The sequence below is a fragment of the Podarcis vaucheri genome, assembly GCF_965113315.1.
Source record: "Podarcis vaucheri genome assembly, chromosome: 1".
NCBI lineage: Eukaryota > Metazoa > Chordata > Lepidosauria > Squamata > Lacertidae > Podarcis > Podarcis vaucheri.
Genome location: NC_138759.1, coordinates 18,301,990 through 18,324,290, shown reverse-complemented (window position 1 = coordinate 18,324,290; position 22,301 = coordinate 18,301,990). Strand labels below are relative to the sequence as shown.

Sequence of the window (22,301 nt, the reverse complement as noted above, 5' to 3'; positions counted from 1 at the left end):
AAGGCCAGTCGTAAATTCATGCTAATACAAGATGACATCGTTCCCTACGGAGGCATTTTCACTGCAAGGAAGAGGCACTTGTGGGATTCTCTGCCCCGGGTGCCAAAATAAATTGGCTGTCCTTGGGTAGCAAAAGCGACCTATTGCATGAGGTGGTGTGTGCTTTTCTAATGCGTGAGTAGTGAATTTGGGCTCAGGCTTGGTAGTGGGAGGTGGAAATTTGCTCCTCTGCCTCAGGCAGCAAAATGTCTTCAGCTGATGTTGCAATAAGATTCCAAGTCCAGCGTCCAGTATTTTCACCTTAAGATGGCAATGGCTAACCTATGTCCCTCCCGATGTTGTCCAGCTCCTCCAGCTCCCATCAGCCCCAGCCAGCATGGCCTGTCATGGGAGCTGGAGTCCAGGAACATCTGCAGGGCTACAGGTTATGCACTCCTAGTTTAAAACAGGGAAAGGGAGGACCACTTTCTGAGACTTTGCAGTGTCTGAGAAGACAATGCAGCAGAACTACCAAGTTCTCAATCACCACCACTCAAGGCAACTGGAATTGCATTGCTCAATGCAGTGGCAGACCTCGTGTCATAGTCCTGTGCTGCTAGCCAAGGCAGAGCTCAGCGGAGGGTGAAGCCAGCCAACCAGCCAAGTCTCAAGGAGGGTACTTGCCTGGTGGCAGAGTCTGTACACAAGGTCCAGTCTGAAGATCATGAGTATCTCAGTTCACGTAGTCAGACGATCAGGGGCGGGGTCAAGAAAGCCAAGGGTCCAAGGTCATAAGAAGCAAGAAGCAGCAAGGTCTGGTCAGGAACAACGAATGTTGTTTCCAGCAACTGACGGAGGCTGGCAACCCTGCTTAAGAAAGCTGGAGTCACCTGGTTCTCATCAGGAGCAAGACGGCTGATCAGCAGCAGGTGGAGTGTCACTTCACCTTCTGCTCCTTCAGGCTGCTACTCAGCAGGTGAAGCCGACTCCTAGCCCATGACCTTGGGGTCTCAAATTTCAGCAGTGCCCTGTGTGATACCAAAATTTATCACCTTCGCGACCAAACTGGTCACAGTCACCTAAATCTGCCTCTGTTCAGTGCCACAGGGGTCACTGCTGACATCAGACTTTCTTTGTTGGGAGTCATTCTGCAAAGAAACAGTAAATATGTTTGTACCTTTAAGAACTGTTTCTGTGAGCTTTGGGCAGATTGGGCACAGTTGGTCATGACTATGAAAGCAGGAAAAGTTGCAGTTTGGATTTGCCCGCAAGAAAAAATACCCACAAGCTTTGCTGTTTGTTGTTTCATAATAAAACCTTTATTTAATTTGGTTTTACACCGGCCCCGTGGTGTAATAGCTTCTGTCATCTGCCACCAGAGGAAAAAACCCCTCTAACATTGTTATTTTTGGCATCTCAGCCACAATCATCCTTCCCAAAATATCTCCTCCCTTTTCAGATAAGCGTGTTTAGGTGACAGGTGTGGTTGATCCATGACCCAGGAGCCACATGCAGTTCTCCAGCTCCCCCACAAGCCCAGAGAGAATGATAGGCAATGGAGAAGAATGAATGGACGATGGATGAATGAAGGGAAGAGAGTTTTGGTGCAAGAGAGAATGGACGATGATGAGGAATGAGGAATGAAGGACAAGGAAGGGGACAAATGGGATGTTCCACCCATTTTTCACTTTGCCCCACCCACCATCACGTGGTGTGTTGTCTCCACCAGTTCTCCCCAAGGGACTGCAGCCTTCAACTCTGAAAACGCTGCCCACACATGAATTAGGACTTTAGGCTTTAATGGATAATAAACAGGGACCTTTGAGTGACCCAAGACAAGACAGTCAATAAGGAGGAGTGCCTACAATTGTCCTAGAAATTCTCTGTAATTCTCAGGATAATAGTTCTGGGCTAACAAGCCTGAATTAAGAACATCTATGAACTTTACTTAAACAAGCCTGTTTAAAAATCTGAAAGGTTTAAGAAATGAGAAGGTTCCTGTCAATCAGCTTGGCACCTTTGTGATGTCGAAACAGAACAAATGTGTTTTGGGAAAAGATATACTTTGGCATCCATCTCTTAGGAAGTTTCTGCGAGTGGGCATTTCGGAGACCACCCCAAGGTCCTCTTAACAGAGCAAATACTGGGTTGCCCAGATGGGAATGTGTCCCTTGAGCTGGAAAATGTCCCCCACCCCAGTCTGAGGGCCTGGGACAAAAATTACTTGATTTGTGTTTGTTTTTGTCACTGGGATGTTTTGTTCTTGTCTTGGCAATGTTAATGTATTGGAATAAAAAAGTATATTTTTCCTCAAACAGAAACTGATCCAGAGAAGCAGGCTTCTTCTGAGATATCCCTTGCTTGGTTTTGAGACCTTTCACTACTCCTAGGACACTTCCAAACACCAGTTTATTGTGGCACTGGTCCTTCTGAAGTTTGCGAGTTCCCAGCCTCTCCAACATCTCCATGACGTCACCCTCACCAAAGCGCCGCCCTGCATTACCCCCTCCCCTTTAATCCGGATTAACTGCTTCCAGCTTTTATTATTATTATCGGATTTTCCTGAGAAACGGCAAATCCGGGTAAAATCGAGGGGCGGGGGGCGGCATGTGATGGCATTTTGATGAGGACGACGTCATACAGGCGCTGTGCAATATGTCCATGCGTTGTGCAGAGCAGAGTCCACAATAAACTGCCCCGTTACACTGCAATATACATTGAAACCACCCCGAAAGGGTTTGGGGTTGTTGTTTTTTGTAAAAAATAAAATAAAAATAAATCTGGATTAGTGATCATAAGGAGCCCCAGCCCTCCCCCGTATGCGCGTGAATTTCCAGATTAGGGTCATAGGCAGGGGCTTTCTTTTTTTTCCATTTCAAAAAATAGTTTTTTCCACCAAAAAGGCTAAATCGGGATAAAGGCGAGGAAGAGGGAAAGGGCTGCAATGTCGATGCCAAGGCGTCTGGTGCGCGCACGAGGAGCCCCCCGCCCCCGCCCCCCAATATCCTGCAAGAATCCACGGCCGCTCCGGGTACGGAGGCGCGCCTCGCTTCGTGGTGGCGCACGCGCGCTTCGCCGCGCCCGGGCGTTGCATGGCCGCCTCGCGTGTGCGCTTTTCTTCCCCGCCCGCTCTGTGCGCGTGCCTGGACGGGCTGGCCAGGTCGGCGATGCCTCTGCGAGAGCCGTAGCGGCGGCAGGCAGGCAGGCAGACAGACGGGCGGAAGTGTCTGTCAGCAGCAGTGGGCAGCCGAGCCCCGCGGGCTTTGTGCGCTTCCTCCTCGCCGTCGCCTCCCTCCTTCCCCGCCCGCCCCACGCCCACCACCCTCGCCTCGCCACATCCCGGGAAAGCGGAGCGGGAGGAGGAGGAGGATGGCCGGGCCCCTGGACCGCTTGCCCGGCGCCGTGGAGAAGCTCCCCGGCAGCTAGCGCCCTTGGCCGGCGGGGACGAAGATGCCATTGCGCGCCAGCCGCAGGCCGCCAGGAGCAGGAGCAGCAGCAGCAGCAGCAGCAGGGCGACTGAGCAGCGGATGCAGCGACGCCAAAGCCCGCCGGGCTCCCTCCTCCTCCTCCTTCTCCCGGGCGCCGCTCCTCCATTGAGCATCTGACAGCCCGCAGTAGCGCGAGACGCCGACGACGCTTTTGCAGCCGCCGCCGCCGCGCTGCCGAGCCCGGGGCCCGGGCAAGAGCTTCCCGCTGCGCAGTGGGAGCTGGCGGGGAGACGCCGGCCAGAGGCGGCTGCGCAGAGCTCGACTGCGGGGAAAATGAGGTGAGTCAGCCGAGCTGCGGCTGCCCCGTCCTTCTTTCTCCTCCTCCTCCTCCTCCTGCTGCTGCTGCGCCCGAGCGCCCTCCTTCCCTCCCTCCCGGATGCTGCCGGGAGAAGGCGAAGGGAGAGAGGCGCGCTCGGGCAGGCAGGCGGGCAGGCAGGGACCCCTCACCTGGCAGCAGCCGGGCAGGTGCAGGCAGCGCCTCGGGAGGAGAAGAACGGGCGGGCTTGGGGCAGAGACGTGCCCCGGCGCTGGGATAGGCTGGGCGTGGGGTGCCTGCCTCGCTTCCTCGGGCCTAGCAGCTGCCCCAGCACCTATCTTCCTTCCTCCCTCCCCACCCCTCCATACCTAGGAATTGAGGGGAGTTGCCAGTGCCCCTTAACCGCTGCAATCTGCTGCTCTGAGCAACCTTTCTTAAAAAAAAACAACACCCTTTGTGGCAGGTTTGCTGTGGCACAAGGGTCAGCTTCCTAAGGGAGGACTTTTCCTCGTCTGTCAGAATTTATGCCTCAGTTGGGGGCCAGGAGATGATCTACTTTTGGGGTGTTTTGTTGTGACAGGCAAACACGGCTATGCCTCTGGGATCTGCCACATATCCTGCTGATCTCGGTTCTGCTGTGGGAAGCTGGTTTCTGCGGATCAAGCTGCTGTGAAAGACACAAGAGTGAGCTAGACACCAGCTGCTGCCGCTGCCTCCCTCACAGTTGGCAACCCTAAAACTGAGATGATGGGATAATAAGCAGGGAGGAAGCCCCTGAGCACATGCAGAGTGCCCTGTCCTCAGGACGGAGGCCTTATTCATGTGGTGCATGTCTTTCTGGCTTGCCCACTGCAGGAATTAGCAATGCCACAATTCGCCTAGTGCTGGATGTTGCCTGAGCCATGCATGGGGTAGTCCCACTGATCTCAGTGGGTCTACTTTAAGCACAACTAAGTCTGGATCCAACTTAAAGTCTGGTGGCAGCAGAGAGGCATGTCTTGTTTCTTCAAACGATAGAGGTTTCACACTGTGTTGGAAATCATAACCTGCCCTACAAAGTCTTGAGTCGGTTGTAGGTAGTAAAACCAGCCACTTGGGCACCTGAGATTAAGGTGTGTGTGTGTGTGTGTGTGTGTGTGAGAGTGAGAGAGAGAGACAGGCAGGCAGGCAGACGAGGGTGGCCCACTTCCAGGTGGGATTCAGCATCAGTGCTTCTCTTGGAAATGTAAGCAGAGCTGTTCTGGCAGTGTGCATCTCCATCCTTCCTCCATTGAAAAAAAACCTAAGTGTCACTGCGCCTCCCAGTCTTTCACCAGAATGGATCCCATGCTGGTGGGTGGTGTGTTTTAGACACGGTTGGCTGTCATTCCTCCAGCCTTTTGACAGATTGCACACTCTGCATCCTGGCAAGCGGTTGTGGGGTTTTATTTTTACATCTCATTTCTGCCCCAGCCCTTGTTTCTGCTCTCATGTGCAGCTTCCGCCTTAATTTCTGTGCTGGAAAAAGCAGCGGTTTTCTTCTAGGTGCCTGTGCTATGTACTCTTGAGTATCCCCAGGAAAAGAAAAAGCACTGGGGAAAAGTACTGTGTGTGTGTGTGTGTTGTGGCCTTTGTTGCTAAGTGTCCATGTCTGTGCATATGTATATAGATTGCCATCCTAATCCGCAAATAAATTTGGTAGCTTTCCAAGAAACACGAGGTCTTCCACCGAGGTGTATCTGTGTGCATGTAGGTGTGCTAGCTCTCCCAATTCATGCAGAGGGAGAGGGAATGGGCATCAGTATGCCAAATGACTACGTAGTGCATCATGTGGAGAAACACAGAGAAAGGTGCATAGCAACAGAGATGGAGGAAACGCGCAACTCCCCTCCATTGGCAAGAATGTGGGTGTGTTCATTCCTTCCGTTGCTGCAGGCTTGCATACCCTGTGCTTGGGTGTGTTTGTGTGTTCAGAGGTTTCTTGCTTTATCTCCATGGTGTGATGTTTGTCTATGTCTTTTATTTGTTTACAGGTGATGTGTTGGATGGGGGGGAACCTTAATCTCTCCCCTCCCCTCCCATTTTTATAAAAACGTGTGTGTCAGATGGATCCTTGCCCAGCTGATTCCTCTCCTTGCCCCTTCCACCTCCGTATTCAGTTCGGCTTTCTGTGCCTGTAAGATGCAGATGTTGGCTAGGCATATATTTGCAGTATCTGCCTCTCTGCGTGTATTTTCTAAGGGAGACAAGGGGAATGGGAGTTCTCTAATAAACGCCTCTTGGTTTCTTCTGGGGATGCAGGAAACAAAATCACTCCTGGGATCTTCTCTATAACAGTGTGGCTGTCTTGGTGTAGTTAGAGATACTGCAGCTTGTGTGATGGGAACACACTCCCCCCCCCACCCCCTTTTTTGCCAGTGACTTTGGAAAAGATCCAGGAACAGAGTTCTGGCTGAGGCTACTGGTTTAGCAGTGCAAATTCTGTGCAGATGGTATAATTGCTCTTGTGTGCGTGGCATTTCATTATTTATATGACAACCAGTTGGGGAGAGATCAGAATAACTTGGGAAGGAAAGAGCCTATCTTTACGTGACCTTTGCCTCTCTGAGATAACTTCTTCTCCCGATTCAGAGGTCCACAATAACAGAACCACTCATATTTACAATGGCTGGGTCATGTTATGCTGAGATAATTATTCAATGTCAGAGAATTTTTCTTCTTCCTCTTAAGGGCAGGTTATTTATTAGGGAGGAATTAGGCATCCTGGAAAAAAACGAGATTGTCTCCCAGTCTTTCACCAGGATAAATTGATAAAATGCTAGTGGGTGATGTTTTGGGGGTTGTTCCCCCCCACCCATAATTGACTGTGATTACTTAAACTGATATGGCAGATTATGTCTGGGGTTATAAAAAGCTGCAGACAACACATCAAAATAGCTCACCACCAGCATGGCGCTGTGTGTGCCTGTGCACATTTTGTCTCCTGCTAATCCTTGACACTTCACATGCTGTTTGGTGCGTTTCTCAACGCTCCAGTTTTACCCATGCCTTTTAGGGTTGTGGTCAGTAGAACCCTGTGTTACAGTGATCTAAAAAACGACCAATCTTGATTACAGCCAATTTAAGGATGTTTGTTTGTGCTCGGGACTTGAGGCCTCTTACATTGTCCTATTTAGTTAAACCATGTTTAAGCTCAGTTCAGACATCACATCAAAGATGTGGTTAAGGAACCTTAATTATGGATTCATGTGTTGTGTGAAATAGGCAAACTATGGTTTGTGATTAACTGCGGAACCAGAATTGGAAACCATGGTTTGAAGCGGCTTTGGAAACCATGGTTTGTGCTAACTGGCCTGTTGTTATTTATGAATCGACCAGCCGTAGCTTAGGCTGCTGTGTTTTCTCCAGAGCCTGTTGCACCTTGGAGAGCAGGATTGGACGTATGAAACAGAGTACAGAGACAGTTGAAAACCAAAGCGAGCAAGCTACTCTTAGCCATATTTTGCCTGCTGTGCACTTGAAAGCTTTGAAAGCATGGTTTGGGTTCTTCAGTATGGTTAGTGTGATATCTCTATGGTTCTAGGACTTATATGCACAAGTATTTGGGATGGAGGCTTAAAAAGCTACAAAAAAGAGATAGAAATAGTTGGCTTGTGCTCAACCATCATAGCTGCTTCCTGATGACCAAAATGCACTGTTCATCCTCTGTTGTCCAGGTCCATTGTGCCTGCCATAATAAAGTGGTAGAACTTCAGGCAATCCATGTTATTCCACTTTTTCTGGTGGGTTCTGCACAAATGGATGTTTTGCGCTGAAATTTCCTTGGGATCATTTCCCTTCCAGTTGTCTTCTTGTGAAACTTTAACCAAAACTTTGGGGCAGAGAGGGAGGGAAATTGCGCAACTAGATGTTCTATCAAATAAGTCAGCGATGTTATGAGCACAGTGGAGAAGAAAGATAATCGATGAGGGTGGGAAGCAAGCAAAATGAGGTGCCAACTGGGAAGAAGCTTCTTGGGATGGGATTAGCTCTCTGCTGTGTACACACCACAAACAGTTCACTTCTAATCTGGAAGCAAATCTCAAAAGTACACAGCCAGCTAACAGACCTTAACTTTCTCCAAATTGGAACAGGCTCAAAATAGTTCTGAGATGGCTCAGGACTTCATGGCTGCCATGACGACCATGGGACTTTCCTAACATGCCATTGGCCCACACTGGACCTTGTTTTCACAACTGGGCAGGAAGAGGGTGATCCAAAAGTGGGGGAGGGGGTATTGACACCAGTCCCTTGTCATAGTCAGATGCTGAGATTTAGGCTTTCAGCACCTTTCCTCCTCTGCAGAGGCAGGGGACCTGTTAGGATGCTCTGCCCTTGGAGGCTGATGGAGTCAATGGGTTTCCAGTGGTTCTGAAGAATTTTCTGGCTGCTGTCACTGGTGCTCCTGTTGAAGCTCTGGCTGACTTCTGGAACATCCAGATGGCTAGGGCTGTTGACCCTGTGCCTGAGTGCCTCCTACCGCTTGGCCCTCTGGTATACTCCAGAATATAGGAAACAAGATGGGAGACGGCTTGAACATGAGTGGAGGAAACCTGCAGTTGAACACTGATGGGTTCTCATCAAGCAGTGGCAGTAAAGGCATCCAGGAAGGCACAAATTGGGGCTTAGGCCCAGTTTTTGTACAGAAACTGCTTTGATCACCCTGTAGGATGACCTGTATTGGAAAAGAGAGACAGGGGAAATGCATCCTTGTTCATTCTCCTTGATCTCTGAGCCCTTTATTTCCAAATACCATTTTCCCTGATGGGCTGTGCATATTTAGTGAAAATATTTTCTTTTTCTTTTAAATACTCTGCTTTTCTTATGGGCTAAAGCGCCAGCAGTGTTCAAAACTCCCATCTTTCTAGGCGCATTTTGCAACAGGGAATTTCTTTAGCGCGAGCAGTTTCCGAGCTCTGTGCCTAAGATTTCAGATTTAAAACTGCAGAGTGGAAGGAAAGGAGGAGCTTTTTCTGCCTCCCCACTTCCAGCTACTCTCTGAAGACTGGAGAAGAGACCCTCTTAGGAATATTAGGGGGTTGGGCAGGGGAAAGACTAGACCATGTGAAAAATGAACATAATATTTTAGCTGCAGTTCGTTCATTTTCAGCTTTGTATTCTTGTTATAAAAAGCGCACCTAGACATTCAATTGTTGTACCCATAATCTAGGTTTAAGGTGCCATTCAGCTCCTAACTTTCAGATTTCAGCTTCTAACACTGAGGGCCAGGTTATATATGGAAATGTAGTACACTGAAAGGTCCGCTGACTCTGAGTTAAAGCAATGAATTTGCCTTATTGGGATGCCTCCTGCACTTTTGCACACTACCTGTTCTACCCTGGTGCAATCCGTGTCCCACAATTGACTTATTTCATAAGCAGTGCCTGCCCGGGTCAGATTAAGTCCCAACAGGTTGCTGCTTGCCCTGAATCCCAGGCCCGTTGCCTGTCCTCCTCCGCTGTTACAGAATGTCTTGTGCACATCATCCAGCCCACTGCTAATTTATTTACCTCTGTTCTTGAGCTGCAAGAGCTTTATACACCAAGGCGGTACAGTATTTGGGAAGGGAATGTCCTGCCCATTTAAATCTGCAGCCAAAGTGTTGCCCTGATCCTCCCGCCTACCAAACATGGTAGGGCTGCAAATACCCAAGAATTTATGCAAGGTACTTCAAAGCAGTGGTGGTAGTAAATTAAACCGAAAGAAGAGAGAAGCAATGCATGAGCAAATATTGTTTACTGTAGCCAATCCAGCATTGTCCAGATTGCAAATGCTCTTGATGCATTTGGCCAGTTTAATTGGGCTTTTTTTTTGGGGGGGGGGACAGGGGACAGAGAGAGAATACCTCTTGGACATACATGCCTGCTTCTAGAAAGCATGCTTGCCAGTACAGAGTTTAGTTCATTCTGCTTTTTCTGTTGTATGCTGCAACAGCATCAAGAACAGACTGTAAGCCTAATTCAGTTTGTAAAATATCAGAGAGATGGGGGTGTCTTTACATTTCAAGCCTGGTTTAGCTGAATTATGGAGCAATAGTATGCAATCCTATGGGGTTTACTCTCAGAGAAATTAGCAACAAACTTGAGTCTCATTAACGTTTGGTGGACTAGATTTGCATTTGGGCCTTCATCTGACTTTGTAGAGCTTGAAAACACAAGAACAGGCATAGGCAAACTCGGTCCTCCAGATGTTTTGGGACTACAACTCCCATCATCCCTGCCCACTGGTCCTGTTAGCTAGGGATGATGGGGGTTGTAGTCCCAAAACATCTGGAGGGCCGAGTTTGCCTATGCCTGTACAAGAGGTATTAAATTGGTCCTGATGTAAGTCAGAGGAGACTGATGGATATGACAGCCTAGTTTATGCTACCCTTTCCCCATCACAAAACTCCTTCCATGTGCTTGATTGCATAACTACTTTCAATGCCAACACCATCAGCTGTCTTGATGAAGCCACTGGATTATCCTAGCTAGCTACCCACATGACACAAACATCCATATGGAGCATTATAATCTACCTTATACAGGCCATGACATTTATTCATCTAGCCCAGGAAAGCATTGCGTATTCTTACTGGCAGTGGCTTTCCAGGTTTTTGCGGACCAAAAGTCTTCCACATCACCAGTTACCTACTTCCAGGAATTGAATTTGGGGTGTTTTGCATTCAAAGCATGCACTCAGCTACTGAGTTATGGCCCTTCCTCCACTGATCTGGCATAGGAGCCATGCATGACTTTGCAGCAGCAACTGTATTGCAGAAATATTGTATGATTTGGGCCTGAGGTGATTAAAGGTGCAATATTCGGTATTTACCCTTTTTACCTGGGAGGAGAATGTCAGATAATCTCGAAAGTCTTTACTTGATGATATGGGATCAATTGTGCAAATGGTTTTTATACCTGTAAACTGCTTAGAAGCCAGTTTTTGCATTAAGTGGCATGTAGCTCCTGGGTTGTGGGAGGTCAAAGACCTGTTTCAGTTTCTGCAGCGGGGTCTGTACCTCCAGCCTCCTAGAGCTGCCCAATCAGCATGAAAGGGGAAATTGTTTAGCCTCTGAGAATATTTATTCCTGCCCTTCATGCTGATTGGAGCCAATCAGAGCGAAAGGAGGTGAGTCGGCCACTGTGGATTGGATCCTAGGGTCACTCTGCAGAAAGTGCATGGGAAGAAGTTTGAGGAGTTCTTGTTCTGCATGCTCCAAAGCTAAGCATGATGTAAGAATGTTGAAAATACAAGTTAATTTCAGTTTCAATAGAATAGTGTGCAAGTTCTGTAACATACCACGGAATACTAAGGAGAATACAAAAGTCACGCCAAATAAAGATATTGGCACACTCCAAATCATTTGTCCGTGTATGTGCACAGAAAACAATAGATCTGAAATCAGTGCTGAGAACTGCATTGGTTTTTGCAATGCATCCCTAATTATTGTTGAATAATCTTAGAAGACTGTAGGTGTGTGCTGGGGACGGATGACTATGGCTAGCAAGACAGGAACCTGCACTTCTGAATTTGTCATTACAGTGGTGCCTCGCAAGATGGAAAACTCGCTAGACGAAAGAGTTTTCCGTTTTGGAGGTGCTTCGCAAAACGAATCTCCTATGGGCTTGCTTCGCAAGACGAAAATGTATTGCGAGTTCCTGCGGGTTTTTTTCCCTTTCCCCCCTTTTTCTAAGCCGCTAAGCCGCTTATCAGCTGATCCGATAAGATGCTAAAAGCCGCTAATAGCGCTAATCCGCTAATCCGTCAATGGGCTTGCTTCGCAAGACGAAAAAACCACTAGACGAAGAGAATCACAGAACGGATTCTTTTCGTCTTGCAAGGCACCACTGTACGCTACTGTTGGCATGTAAATTAATAATATTATGGAAGAAATGTTTACAAGCTGGGTATAGGTTAATCCTTCTGTGGCTGTCTTCTGATGCATAGTTAGGCACATCTAATTTTTCTCCAGTTGGCAGAATTTAAGGAAGCATCACTGGGCTTTGGGTTAACAGCCCCTCGATGCCTGTTTAATCGGCCTCATTTGTATTACATTTTCAAACTGGCCACCCTGCAGAACTCGGTATTAAAATAATAGTCATCATCATCATCATCATCATCAACTATTATAAAAGCTGCCATTGAGGGGCAGCATCAAGCTTTTTTAAAAAGAAAAACCACACCAAAAACCAATGGTTATACAGTGACAACACACTAGAGAGAAAGAGTACAAGCAAGCAGCATAAGCAGATAAACAATTGCCTCCAAATTTAAAAGCATTGTGATAACAAGGTGGCTGTGTTTGGGTTGTGGAAAGCTGTTCACAGGAAGAAGATTATGCATTTGATCCCAGAGACCTTGTAACTGACAGCAGGATCCTTCCCTTTGATCAGAACTGAGCTACAGAACTGAAAGCAGTAATGAAGTCAGCTAATGCTGTGGCATTAATACTAGAGATTAAAACAGTGGCTTGGCTTTAGCACACAGGGATTTAATGAAAGCCAAGGGAATATTTCCCTTATGTTGCATTTAGACCTGCAGGAGAGCAGGTTTCAGCAGAGGACATCTTCTACAGCTGAGAGCTAGGAAAGGGAAACCATTTTTTAAAAATTTGAGTGTCGTCTTGTCAGTTTTTAACTGGGCACTGAGAAGCATTGAAGGACACATTTATGTGCTGGGCAACAGTACTGCAGATGCAATTCAGGGCAAGTAAGTGTAAACTTAAGGGGGGAAACCCACACTGGGGTGAAATGATGATAATAATAAAGCCCCAAACCACATAATACCCTAACCGGCTTTAAATAGGCTTCAGTTTTCCAGGAAAGAGATATGGAAATCCCAGTGCAAAGTTCACTAAAAATATGAAATACAGTGGTGCCCCGCAAGACGAATGCCTCGCAAGACGAAAAACTCGCTAGACGAAAGGGTTTTTCGGTTTTGCATTGCTTCGCTAGACGAATTTCCCCATGGACTTGCTTCGCAAGACAAAAACGTCTTGCACTTTTTTTTTAAAGCCGCTTGAAGAGGCGCAGTTGCGACGGACCGTGCTTCGCAAGACGAAAAACATCGCAAGACGAAAAGACTCGCGGAACGAATTCTTTTCGTCTTGCGAGGCACCACTGTATGTACTGTGGCAGTATAAACAGTCATTTCAATTTTAGGACTTCTTAAGAAACAGATTGGAAATCAGTAGAACACACATTTTAGAAGTATTACGTTTCTACTCAGAAGTGTGTTCATTATGTTCAATTGACCTTACACCCTAGTAAATGTGTTTTAGGATTGCAGCCTTTTCATATACAGTTGTACCTCGGAAGTCGAACCCCTTGTGAGTTGAATGTTTTGGCTCCTGAACGCTGTAAACACGGACGTGAGTGTTCCGGTTTGCGAACGTTCTTTGGGACCCGAATGTCCGACGCAGGTTCCGCAGCTTCCGATTGGCTGCAGGAGCTTCCTGCAGCCAATCAGAAGTCACGCCTTGGTTTCTGAACATTTTGGAAGTCAAACGGACTTCCGGAATGGCTTGCGTTCGACTTCCGAGATATGACTGTATATGACACTTTAGATCAGCCTTTCTCAATCTTGGGTCCCTGTATGTTGTTGGACTACAACTCCCATCATCCCTAGCTAGCAGGGCCAGTGGTCTGGGATGATGGGAGTTGTAGTCCGACAACATCTGGTCCCCCAAAGTCAAGAAATACTGCTTTAGAGAGTACCAAAAGCAAAATGAAAATAACTGTTAAAAACGGTATGATACCGCTTTATATTTATAGTGCAGATGGGACCTAACTGAACAGGCCGAAGTCCACTCCCTGCTTTAAGGGATGATGTGGGCTCCTTATTACTATAGTAATGATCAGAAATTTCCCCTCCCACCACTGATCTGATCAGTTAGAATCTAATGTTCCTTCTTTGAATAAAGGTTTGACGAGAATGGTAGGTTAGGCTTGAATTCCTTATGGGATGATCAAAGGAACTGTGATCAAATTGGAACTCTATTCTACATATGTCACCTGCAGAACAGGGAATTTTTGATTACCGGTGCCCTAAATATGACATAATGCATTTGCTGAGAAGGCTCTTGCTGTTGCCTCCGAGCTTTAAGATGGAACATCTGTGGAAGGAAAAGCAAGAGCAGAGCAATACAACAGATATACAATATGCGCTTGCTTGTGTCAGTGTGTACCTGGTGAGTTTTGTTGATTCAGTAATGCAGAACGAGCGCACCAAAGCCCGTAGGGACACGTTTTTAGTAAAGAAGCAATTCACTACAAATGAATGAGAACTGGAGTAGGGAAAATCGCTGGTAAATTGTGTTACCTTTGCTTAGAAAAATAAATGGCGATGAACACATTTGCTCCAGCTGTCCCTATTCATTATCTTTATTTCATAAATTTTATATACTGCTTGATTGTAAAAAGCCTCAAAGCCATTTACAAAAGGAATAGAACAATAAAATGATCAGTAAAAACAGTTAAAAGCAACATTGGGGGGAATCAATATCACTGATAAATTAAAAACAAATCAAATTCCTGCATTTCAGGGGGTTAGGCTAGATGACCCCTTGGGGGTCCCTTCCAAATCTGCAGTTCTGTAATTTCATGATTCTGAAACACACACCAGCATTCTACCTACTGGGGCAGGCTTGTCTAAACAAAAAATGGTTTTGACATGCGTCAGAAACGGTACAGTGAAGGTGCCTGCCTGGTGTCAGTAGACAGGGAGTTCCAAAATGTGAATGCCTGCCACGTTCGAAGACTGATTTATTACAAATGCAGGATGAGAATTATGTGGCACTTGTAACAGTGCCCGTTCCTCAGATGAAAGTGGTTGAGTGGGTGCAGTGGCATAGCGTGGGTTGCCAGTGCCCGGGGCCTCCTGAAGGGGAGTGGGTGGGTTGGAGGGAAACGGAGTACGCATGCACATTCAACTGCCTGATGGCTTCTGCATCACCCAGGAGATCACAGAGATAAGAAAAGAAGAGTTGTTCCCTTGTCTGGAGAAGTCACTTCCTGGTTCACATGGAGAAGCTGTTTTCAGCAGAGCCCAGCGACGGAAGTGCACAACTGTATTGAGGCAGCACCGGGTGTTGAAATTTCGCACCCGTAACAATTTTGCAACCGCCCCATGGGCCCCTGCCCATGCTATGCCACTGAGTGGCTGTATAAGGAGTAAGGCAATTCTGCAGGTGAAATATACATACTTAGAGTCGAGTGTGGATTTCATGCTCTTTATTCAGCTCATAGTAGTGAGGAATGCCAGTTCCCCCAAAATGCCTGCTTTATATTCATTATTTACACAATAGGCCCCACGTGATTGGCTAATTCTGGGATTCTCCTGTAGGCCAATCAGGTTGCTGATTCACTTCCACCTGGAGCTGGATTGGGTGGCTCCTGCGGACCAATCAGACTGCTGCATTCTGGATCCTATTGTTCTAGGACCAATCAGACTGCTGCATTCTGAATCCTATTGTTCTAGGACCAATCTTTTGCATTTTGGATCCTATTCAACTCGGTACATAACAGCAGGTAAACTGGTCCCAAGTTGTTCAGTGCTTTATTGTAATAGTAGTAGGTTGGCCCAGTGCTAAATTTGCAACCAGTGCAGGTTGCAAATTTAGCAAATCCTCCATTATGTACACACTGACTGGTGGTGGCTTTCCGGTGCCTCAGGTGTGTCTTTCCCAACCCTGCCTGGGGCCTTCTGTATGCAAAAGCACCTTCTCTTGCCACATGAGCTGCAGCAGACAAAAGGAGGACGGGGCCAGAATTGTGAGAAGATAGGTCAGGCCCTGAATCAAATGGGAATAAATGGAAGCTCTGGTCAGATGCAGATTAGATTCCATCAATACGCACCTGTGGCTGCTTATGAAGGCATTCTGGAAACTGCAGTTGATCCTGAAAATAGTAGCAAGGATGTTAAACAGTATTCACTGACAGATAACATGTCTCACTAGTACTGAAAGGACTTCGCTGGCTACCAGTTTGTTTCCAGTTATAGTCCAGTTTATTATTGTTACTGTTAATTTATTAATGGCCTTCTAAACCACCACCTCAAGGTGATTTACACATAAGATACAGTGGTGCCTCGCAAGATGAAAAGAATCTGTTCTGTGATTCTCTTCGTCTAGCGGTTTTTTCGTCTTGCGAAGCAAGCCCATTGACGGATTAGCGCTATTAGCGGCTTTTAGCGGCTTTTAGTGGCTTATCTGCTGATCGGAGCAGCTGATAAGCGGCTTAGCGGCTTAGAAAAAGGGGGGGAGGAAAAAAAACCAGCAGGAACTCGCAAGACATTGTCGTCTTGCGAAGCAAGCCCATAGGAAATTCGTTTTGCGAAGCACCTCCAAAACGGAAAACTCTTTCGTCTAGCGAGTTTTCCGTCTTGCGAGGCATTCGTCTTGCGGGGCACCACTGTCATCATCCCTAGCTAGCAGGACCCAGTGGTCAGAGATGATGGGAAATGTAGTCCAAAAACAGCTGGAGGCCCAAGTTTGGGAAACGCTGAACTGGGGAAAACGTGCTGGAGCAAAGATGTCTTCACTTGTTTCTGGAAAGTGCAGATAATGAGAGCCTCAACAGGAATGCTGTTCCATAGCACATGGGAAGCCACACTAAAAGCCCTGCTCCGAGCTGCTTCTGAGATCCTTGGAACTTGGCAAGCATAGGAGCCAACTCCTAGGGGCTGGACCCCCAATAAAATATTTGACGGGCATTGCCATTCAGATGGTGTGTGTGCACTGCATCATGTGACCTCTCAAGTGTTGGCACTGGCCAGTGAAACCCCCAAAGTCTGGGACTGGCTTACCTGGAGGACCCACCCTGTTATTAAGATTTTGACCAGGGGCTTTGCTGAGGCATGATGTAAAACATGGGTAGGCAAACTAAGGCCCGGGGGCCGGATCCGGCCCAATCGCCTTCTAAATCCAGCCTGCAGACGGTCCAGGAATCGTCGTGTTTTTACATGGGTAGAATGTGTCCTTTTATTTAAAATGCATCTCTGGGTTATTTGTGGGGCTTGCCTGGTGTTTTTACATGAGTAGAATGTGTCCTTTTATTTAAAATGCATCTCTGGGTTATTTGTGGGGCATAGGAATTTGTTCATCCCCCCAAAAAAAAATATAGTATGACCCCCCACAAGGTCTGAGGGACAGTGGACCGGCCCCCTGCTAAAAAAGTTTGCTGACCCCTGATGTAAAAGAAGACAGAATGATGGCAGCCCAGAAGGAAGCTTTGCTTTAAAAAGCGTTTTTTTGTGGGTGGGTGGGTGTTTTTTTGTTTTTGTTTCTGCTGCATACTCCTGTCCACTTAAGAGGGCAAATCACTTGAACACACAAACACACGAACACACACACACACACACACACACGTAAAGTTCTTCATTTCTCTGCAGGGCGGGGGCACCGTCTTCCCAGTTTTAAAAATACCAGTAGATCATATATTTCTAAACAGTTAGATTTTTTCACCCCATGAGGTGATGACAGTTTGCAGGGCTTTAAAGGGATGTTGTTTTAAAAAATAAAAATAAATTCCCTATATGGAAAGTGGTTCCAGTCTTGGCTGCCTTTGCTGCGAAATATTTTGGCTTCCCAAGAGAAAAAAAAAGGGGGGTTTTTGAAAGCCTCTTCAGTGTTTGTAGAGATCTGATGTCTATAGTTTTCCTAGGATGTCTTTCTACTTATGGTCTGGCAACGGGATCTGAGGAGTCAAAAGCAGACACAGAGTTAAGCTGGAAACTCTGAGTGTCTCGCTTCTAACTTGAAAGTGTGTGTGTCGTATGAATTTCTGACGGAAATGTCACCTTAGAGACTCCTTCGCCTGAAAAGGCCACACGCATTCCAATAGCAGCAAAAAAGTGGTTTTAGGGTTAACACTTGAAGTGCCTGTGCCGTTCTTAGCTGTAGGAGGCTGCCTTAGCCCTTCTAGTTTAGCATTTTAAAATCTTAATAGCTAGAATGTTCGAAAATGAGACTTTGTGTATTGCTTGGAACTCCATATTGGGCACCAGACTGTACGATTGCATGGTAGCTCTACAGAAATGTGGGCTATGATTTGGCAGTATCTCAGTTTCTCTCTCCCCACAACCGCCAGCCACCCCAGTGACTCACATGAATGAATAAAGCAAGGCTTACCCAGTTTCCATGTGGTTTTCTGGGTCTGCCGTTAAAGTACTGGATAATAAAGAACTGGACGGTGAATGTTTGTAACCTTCCAACATCCCCAAAGGCGCACTCCTCCACCGTCTCCCGAGACACATGGATGCCAACCAACAACGAATAATTATATTGCACTTAATAATTATTTATGTGCATCTTTTTTTTAACTGTTGGGGCACAGTTGTGGCAAAAGCAGGAGGGAGGAATATACAGGTTGTATTAAGCAGCCCAAAATGCACATCCAGTTGGCACGTTAAAAAACCTAGGCAACCCAAAATGGCGGTGGAGCCTGGTAGCTATCAGCTGGGCACAGTTGATGTTTATGTATTAAGTCATCTTATTTCAGTGTCAACGTGTTTAAAAACCAGCAGAACAAAATGCAGACAACATGAAGAAGGGTGGGTGTGGGGAGGGAAACATACATGGTCTTACATTTTCTCGGTATGTCACATTAGCGGTTTGTTTGCGGTGTTGTTCAAGGAGGGTGCGGAGTGCAATATGCATTTTTGTTTTGGTTTGTTTAATTCCTCCATTCCCTTTTATTACTAGCACTAGCATTTGCTGATCAAGAATTTAGGATCCTTCCTCTTATTATCAGTACAGTGGTACCTCAGGTTACATACGCTTCAAGTTACAGACTCCGCTAACCCAGAAATAGTGCTTCAGGTTAAGAACTTTGCTTCAGGATAAGAACAGAAATCGTGCTCCGGCAGCGCGGCGGCAGCAGGAGGCCCCATTAGCTAAAGTGGTGCTTCAGGTTAAGAACAGTTTCAGGTTAAGCACGGACCTCCGGAACGAATTAAGTACTTAACCTTAGGTACCACTGTATCATTTATTATTTAGTAATTTCGTATACCGCCCTTCGTCCGCAGACCTCGGGGCAGTTCACAACATAAAGCAGCCTTCTTAGCTGCTGCTACTGCTGTAGCGACCAATTTCTGCTTCGGATTAATGATCTGATATGGAGGACGGGGTGGGGATGGCGGGACTGTTGACTACGGCCCAGATTTTATTCATTGTCACGGTGTGTGATAAGGTGAAACCTGAGAAACAGTGCAGCATACTAATTGATACCAATAAATTAATCAAACTAATCAAAACATCCAGCATACTAATTGATTTTGAAGGATCTTCAAGTTTAATTTTGAGACCTCAGGGGAAATTATCCCATTACTTTCCATTCATCGTTAATTACCATGCAGGAATATAAAAATGATAGGAGGACAATGAGGTTTTGGGGCTTCACAGGAACACGGGAAACTGAGTTGGCCTACACTGACTGGCAGCAGCTTTCTGGGGTTTCAGAGAAGGGTCTGTCCCAGTTCTACCTGGAGGTGCCAGGGATTAATCTTTTGCAAGCTTTTTGTGTGTACAGCATGTGCATTGCCACTGAGCTATGGTTTACAAATAAAATTATGTATGTATGTATGTATGTAGTCATCCTTGTGTACCGATTAGACACAAAGGCTGCTAAAAATTACGTTAGGAAATCATTTTACTGATCTTTATTCATGTGGACGATATGGTGTTGCCTTATCTGCACATGCTAGGGAGCACTTTAATAATAATTAATGACTATAAATTACACTATTAACCTTCTGTAGATTGGAGACTATGCTTGTTCTGGATGCAAGGCTCCTTTTGGCCTCATTGCAGAGATGTGGGGTTGAAATTTAAAATTTATATGTTCCTTAGAATGTTCATGCAGCCAGACTTTTGCTTGGCAGGGGGTTGGACTCGATGGCCCTTGTGGTCTCTTCCAACTCTATGATTCTATGATTCTATGATTCTATGCTCCAGCTATTCAAGAGACGGCGCAGATTAGTTGACAGGACCAAGACTGTCGCATTTATCTGTTTCATGTTCGCAAATACAGTCTTCTACACGGGGTGGGGAAATAGGCACTATAGTTCTGTGGCAAGTAGAGCTGAAATGAATTTACTCCATTAGATCTGCCTCAGTGAATTTTGACAGCAAGAGCATTCTATGGGTGGATGTATATTTGGAAAATATTTGACACTGAACTTGCAGTAGGAGTCAACATATGACAAATTTCATCTGTAGCAATTAGTGTTTGACAATCTGGCCTGTGAATGCAACAAGGCCAACGTCTAGTAGTGTCTCTTTTTTGTAGACGTTTTCTTATTTTTAGAACTTGTACCTTATTTTTAAAACTAAGAACTAGTACGTGAGATTGCTTTGTTCCTCCTCCCTCCCAGTCTATTTTCCTTTTGTGCCATGTCTTTTTAGATTATAATTCCAAGGGCAGAGGCTACCTTTTCTTTTAGTGAATTGTGACCTGATCTAGGAGCCTTTTCCAGCTGAGGGGTGGGATAAAATTTCTTAAACAACCAACCAACCAAACAGAACATCACCTGAATTTCTAGAGAACTAAGAGTATTTTTCACCTCCAAAGCATCAGCCTATGAACACATCTTGTAATTATTCGGAATTAGTCACTCCATGTGAGCAGATTTGGGGAACGCCTAATTTTGTAACCTTAGCTCTGGGGCATACCAGAAGGTTCTTGGTGCCAAGTCATTTACTTCTCTTAGAACCGGCTTTCCAATTCCATTGGCTGAAGTAAAGATGCTAATTTTCTTTTATACCTTTTGAGTTGGTCATACGCTCTGAGAAAACATATCTGAGCAGAAATAATGACTTCTGTGAAAAATGAAAAGGCTATTAATGATGGACTTCCCTGTTCCTCGAAAGCCGGGATGGACAACCTGCCGTGTCCCAGGTCTGGTTGGACTCCGACTCCCATCAGCCCCATCCAGCTTGGGCAATGTTCAGGGATGATGGGAGTTGTAGTCCAACAACCCCTGGAGGGCTGATGGTTCCCACCCCTCTTTAAAATGAATGAAAAAGTAGCAAAATGCGCACAATTGTTATTCGATCTCAAGAGGACAGCCGATCTCAAGATTTCTTGGTTTGGGAGCCTTTTAAAAAAAATGAATGATATTCGTTTAGTGTAGACATGCGCTTGGAAGACTTTAAATGGACATTAGCAGAAGGTGTTGCAAGAATCCTGGGTTGTGACTTCTGCTGGGCCAAATTTTGTCCCTAACGTGCTTCAGAGTCAAAATAAAAAAATTCCTTCCAGTAGCACCTTAAAGACCAACTAAGTTAGTTCTTGGTATGAGCTTTCGTGTGCATGCACACTTCTTCAGAAGTGTATCTGAAGAAGGTATCTGAAGAAGTGTGCATGCACACGAAAGCTCATACCAAGAACTAACTTAGTTGGTCTTTAAGGTGCTACTGGAAGGAATTTTTTTATTTTGACTATGGCAGACCAACACGGCTACCTATCTGTGCTTCAGAGTAAATAAGTGAGGTACAGTGGTACCTCAGGTTAAGAACTTAATTTGTTCTGGAGGTCCGTTCTTAACCTGAAACTGTTCTTAACCTGAAGCACCACTTTAGCTAATGGGGCCTCCCACTGCTGCCGTGCCGCCGGAGCCCGATTTCTGTTCTCATCCTGAAGCAAAGTTCTTAACCCGAGGTACTATTTCTGGGTTAGCAGAGTCTGTAACCTGAAGTGTATGTAACCTGAAGCGTATGTAACCTGAGGTACCACTGTATTGTTTTCAACCAGCTTTTACTTATTTGTTTGAAAATATCCTGGAAATGTTGCTGTGGGTGCTCCCTCCTCCCTGCCCCTCTCTTATCTTACAATACATCGCCCTTTCTAATTATCCTGTCATTCAAAATGGCTTCTTTCCCCCCCTAGGCCCTCCTGCCACTTGCGCTAATGTCATGTTTTTTTAGTAGCAAGCCTTGCTCATGTTTCGGTGCAATTTCCCTTTTGTTCCCATGACCCCATGTTGTCTTCTGACCTAGAATGTTCTGCATTGCTCCTTGCTCGGCGGTTCAAGCATCGCCGCTAACACGCTTCCAACTTCCCTCAGCCTTGCTCCTCTCAGCGTTATTTTTGAAACGCGGCTTCGTTGTTTTGACCTTTTTCTCAAGTCACGCCATCTCTTCTGCTTTGGCTGTATTCCACAATAATACCTTGACATGCTAAGAGCCAGAAGAAGCTCTAGCGACATTCGAAAATGGCGGTTTCTAGGCGGTGACGTGGAAGCAAAAGTGTGTTGTTGAGCAAGACTTCTATTTCTTCAAGTGTCTAGCTGCTATAACGAGTGGGTTCAACTTCCCTGGTGTGAGGAAAACAGAAACCTGGCTATTACCAAGGTGATACCATTGGTCCATCTAGTTTAGTACTGTCTACACTGACTGGCAGCAGCACTGGAGGTTTTCAGGCAGGGATATTTTCCAGCCTTCGCTGGAGATGCCAGACGCTGAACCATAGCTGTCAACTGTCCCTTATTTGGCGGGAAAGTCCCTTATCCCAGCACTGTGTCCCGCTGCTGTCCCTTATTGACGATGTCCCTTAAATTTCCCGGGTTTCAAAGGAAGCAGC

The 22,301-nt window shown here is 46.2% G+C and overlaps 1 protein-coding gene across 1 annotated transcript in view; it reads left to right on the top strand.

Annotated features, from left to right (window-relative positions):
- Nucleotides 1–3,354: 3,354 nt before the first annotated feature.
- Nucleotides 3,355–22,301, top strand: part of EVL (Enah/Vasp-like) — a 151,771-nt gene continuing 132,824 nt past the window's right edge. The window contains exon 1 of the mRNA XM_082217291.1: nucleotides 3,355–3,745. Within this exon, the coding sequence (XP_082073417.1) occupies nucleotides 3,741–3,745 (5 nt within the window). The 5' untranslated portion in view covers nucleotides 3,355–3,740. The remainder of the gene's footprint in view (nucleotides 3,746–22,301) is intronic.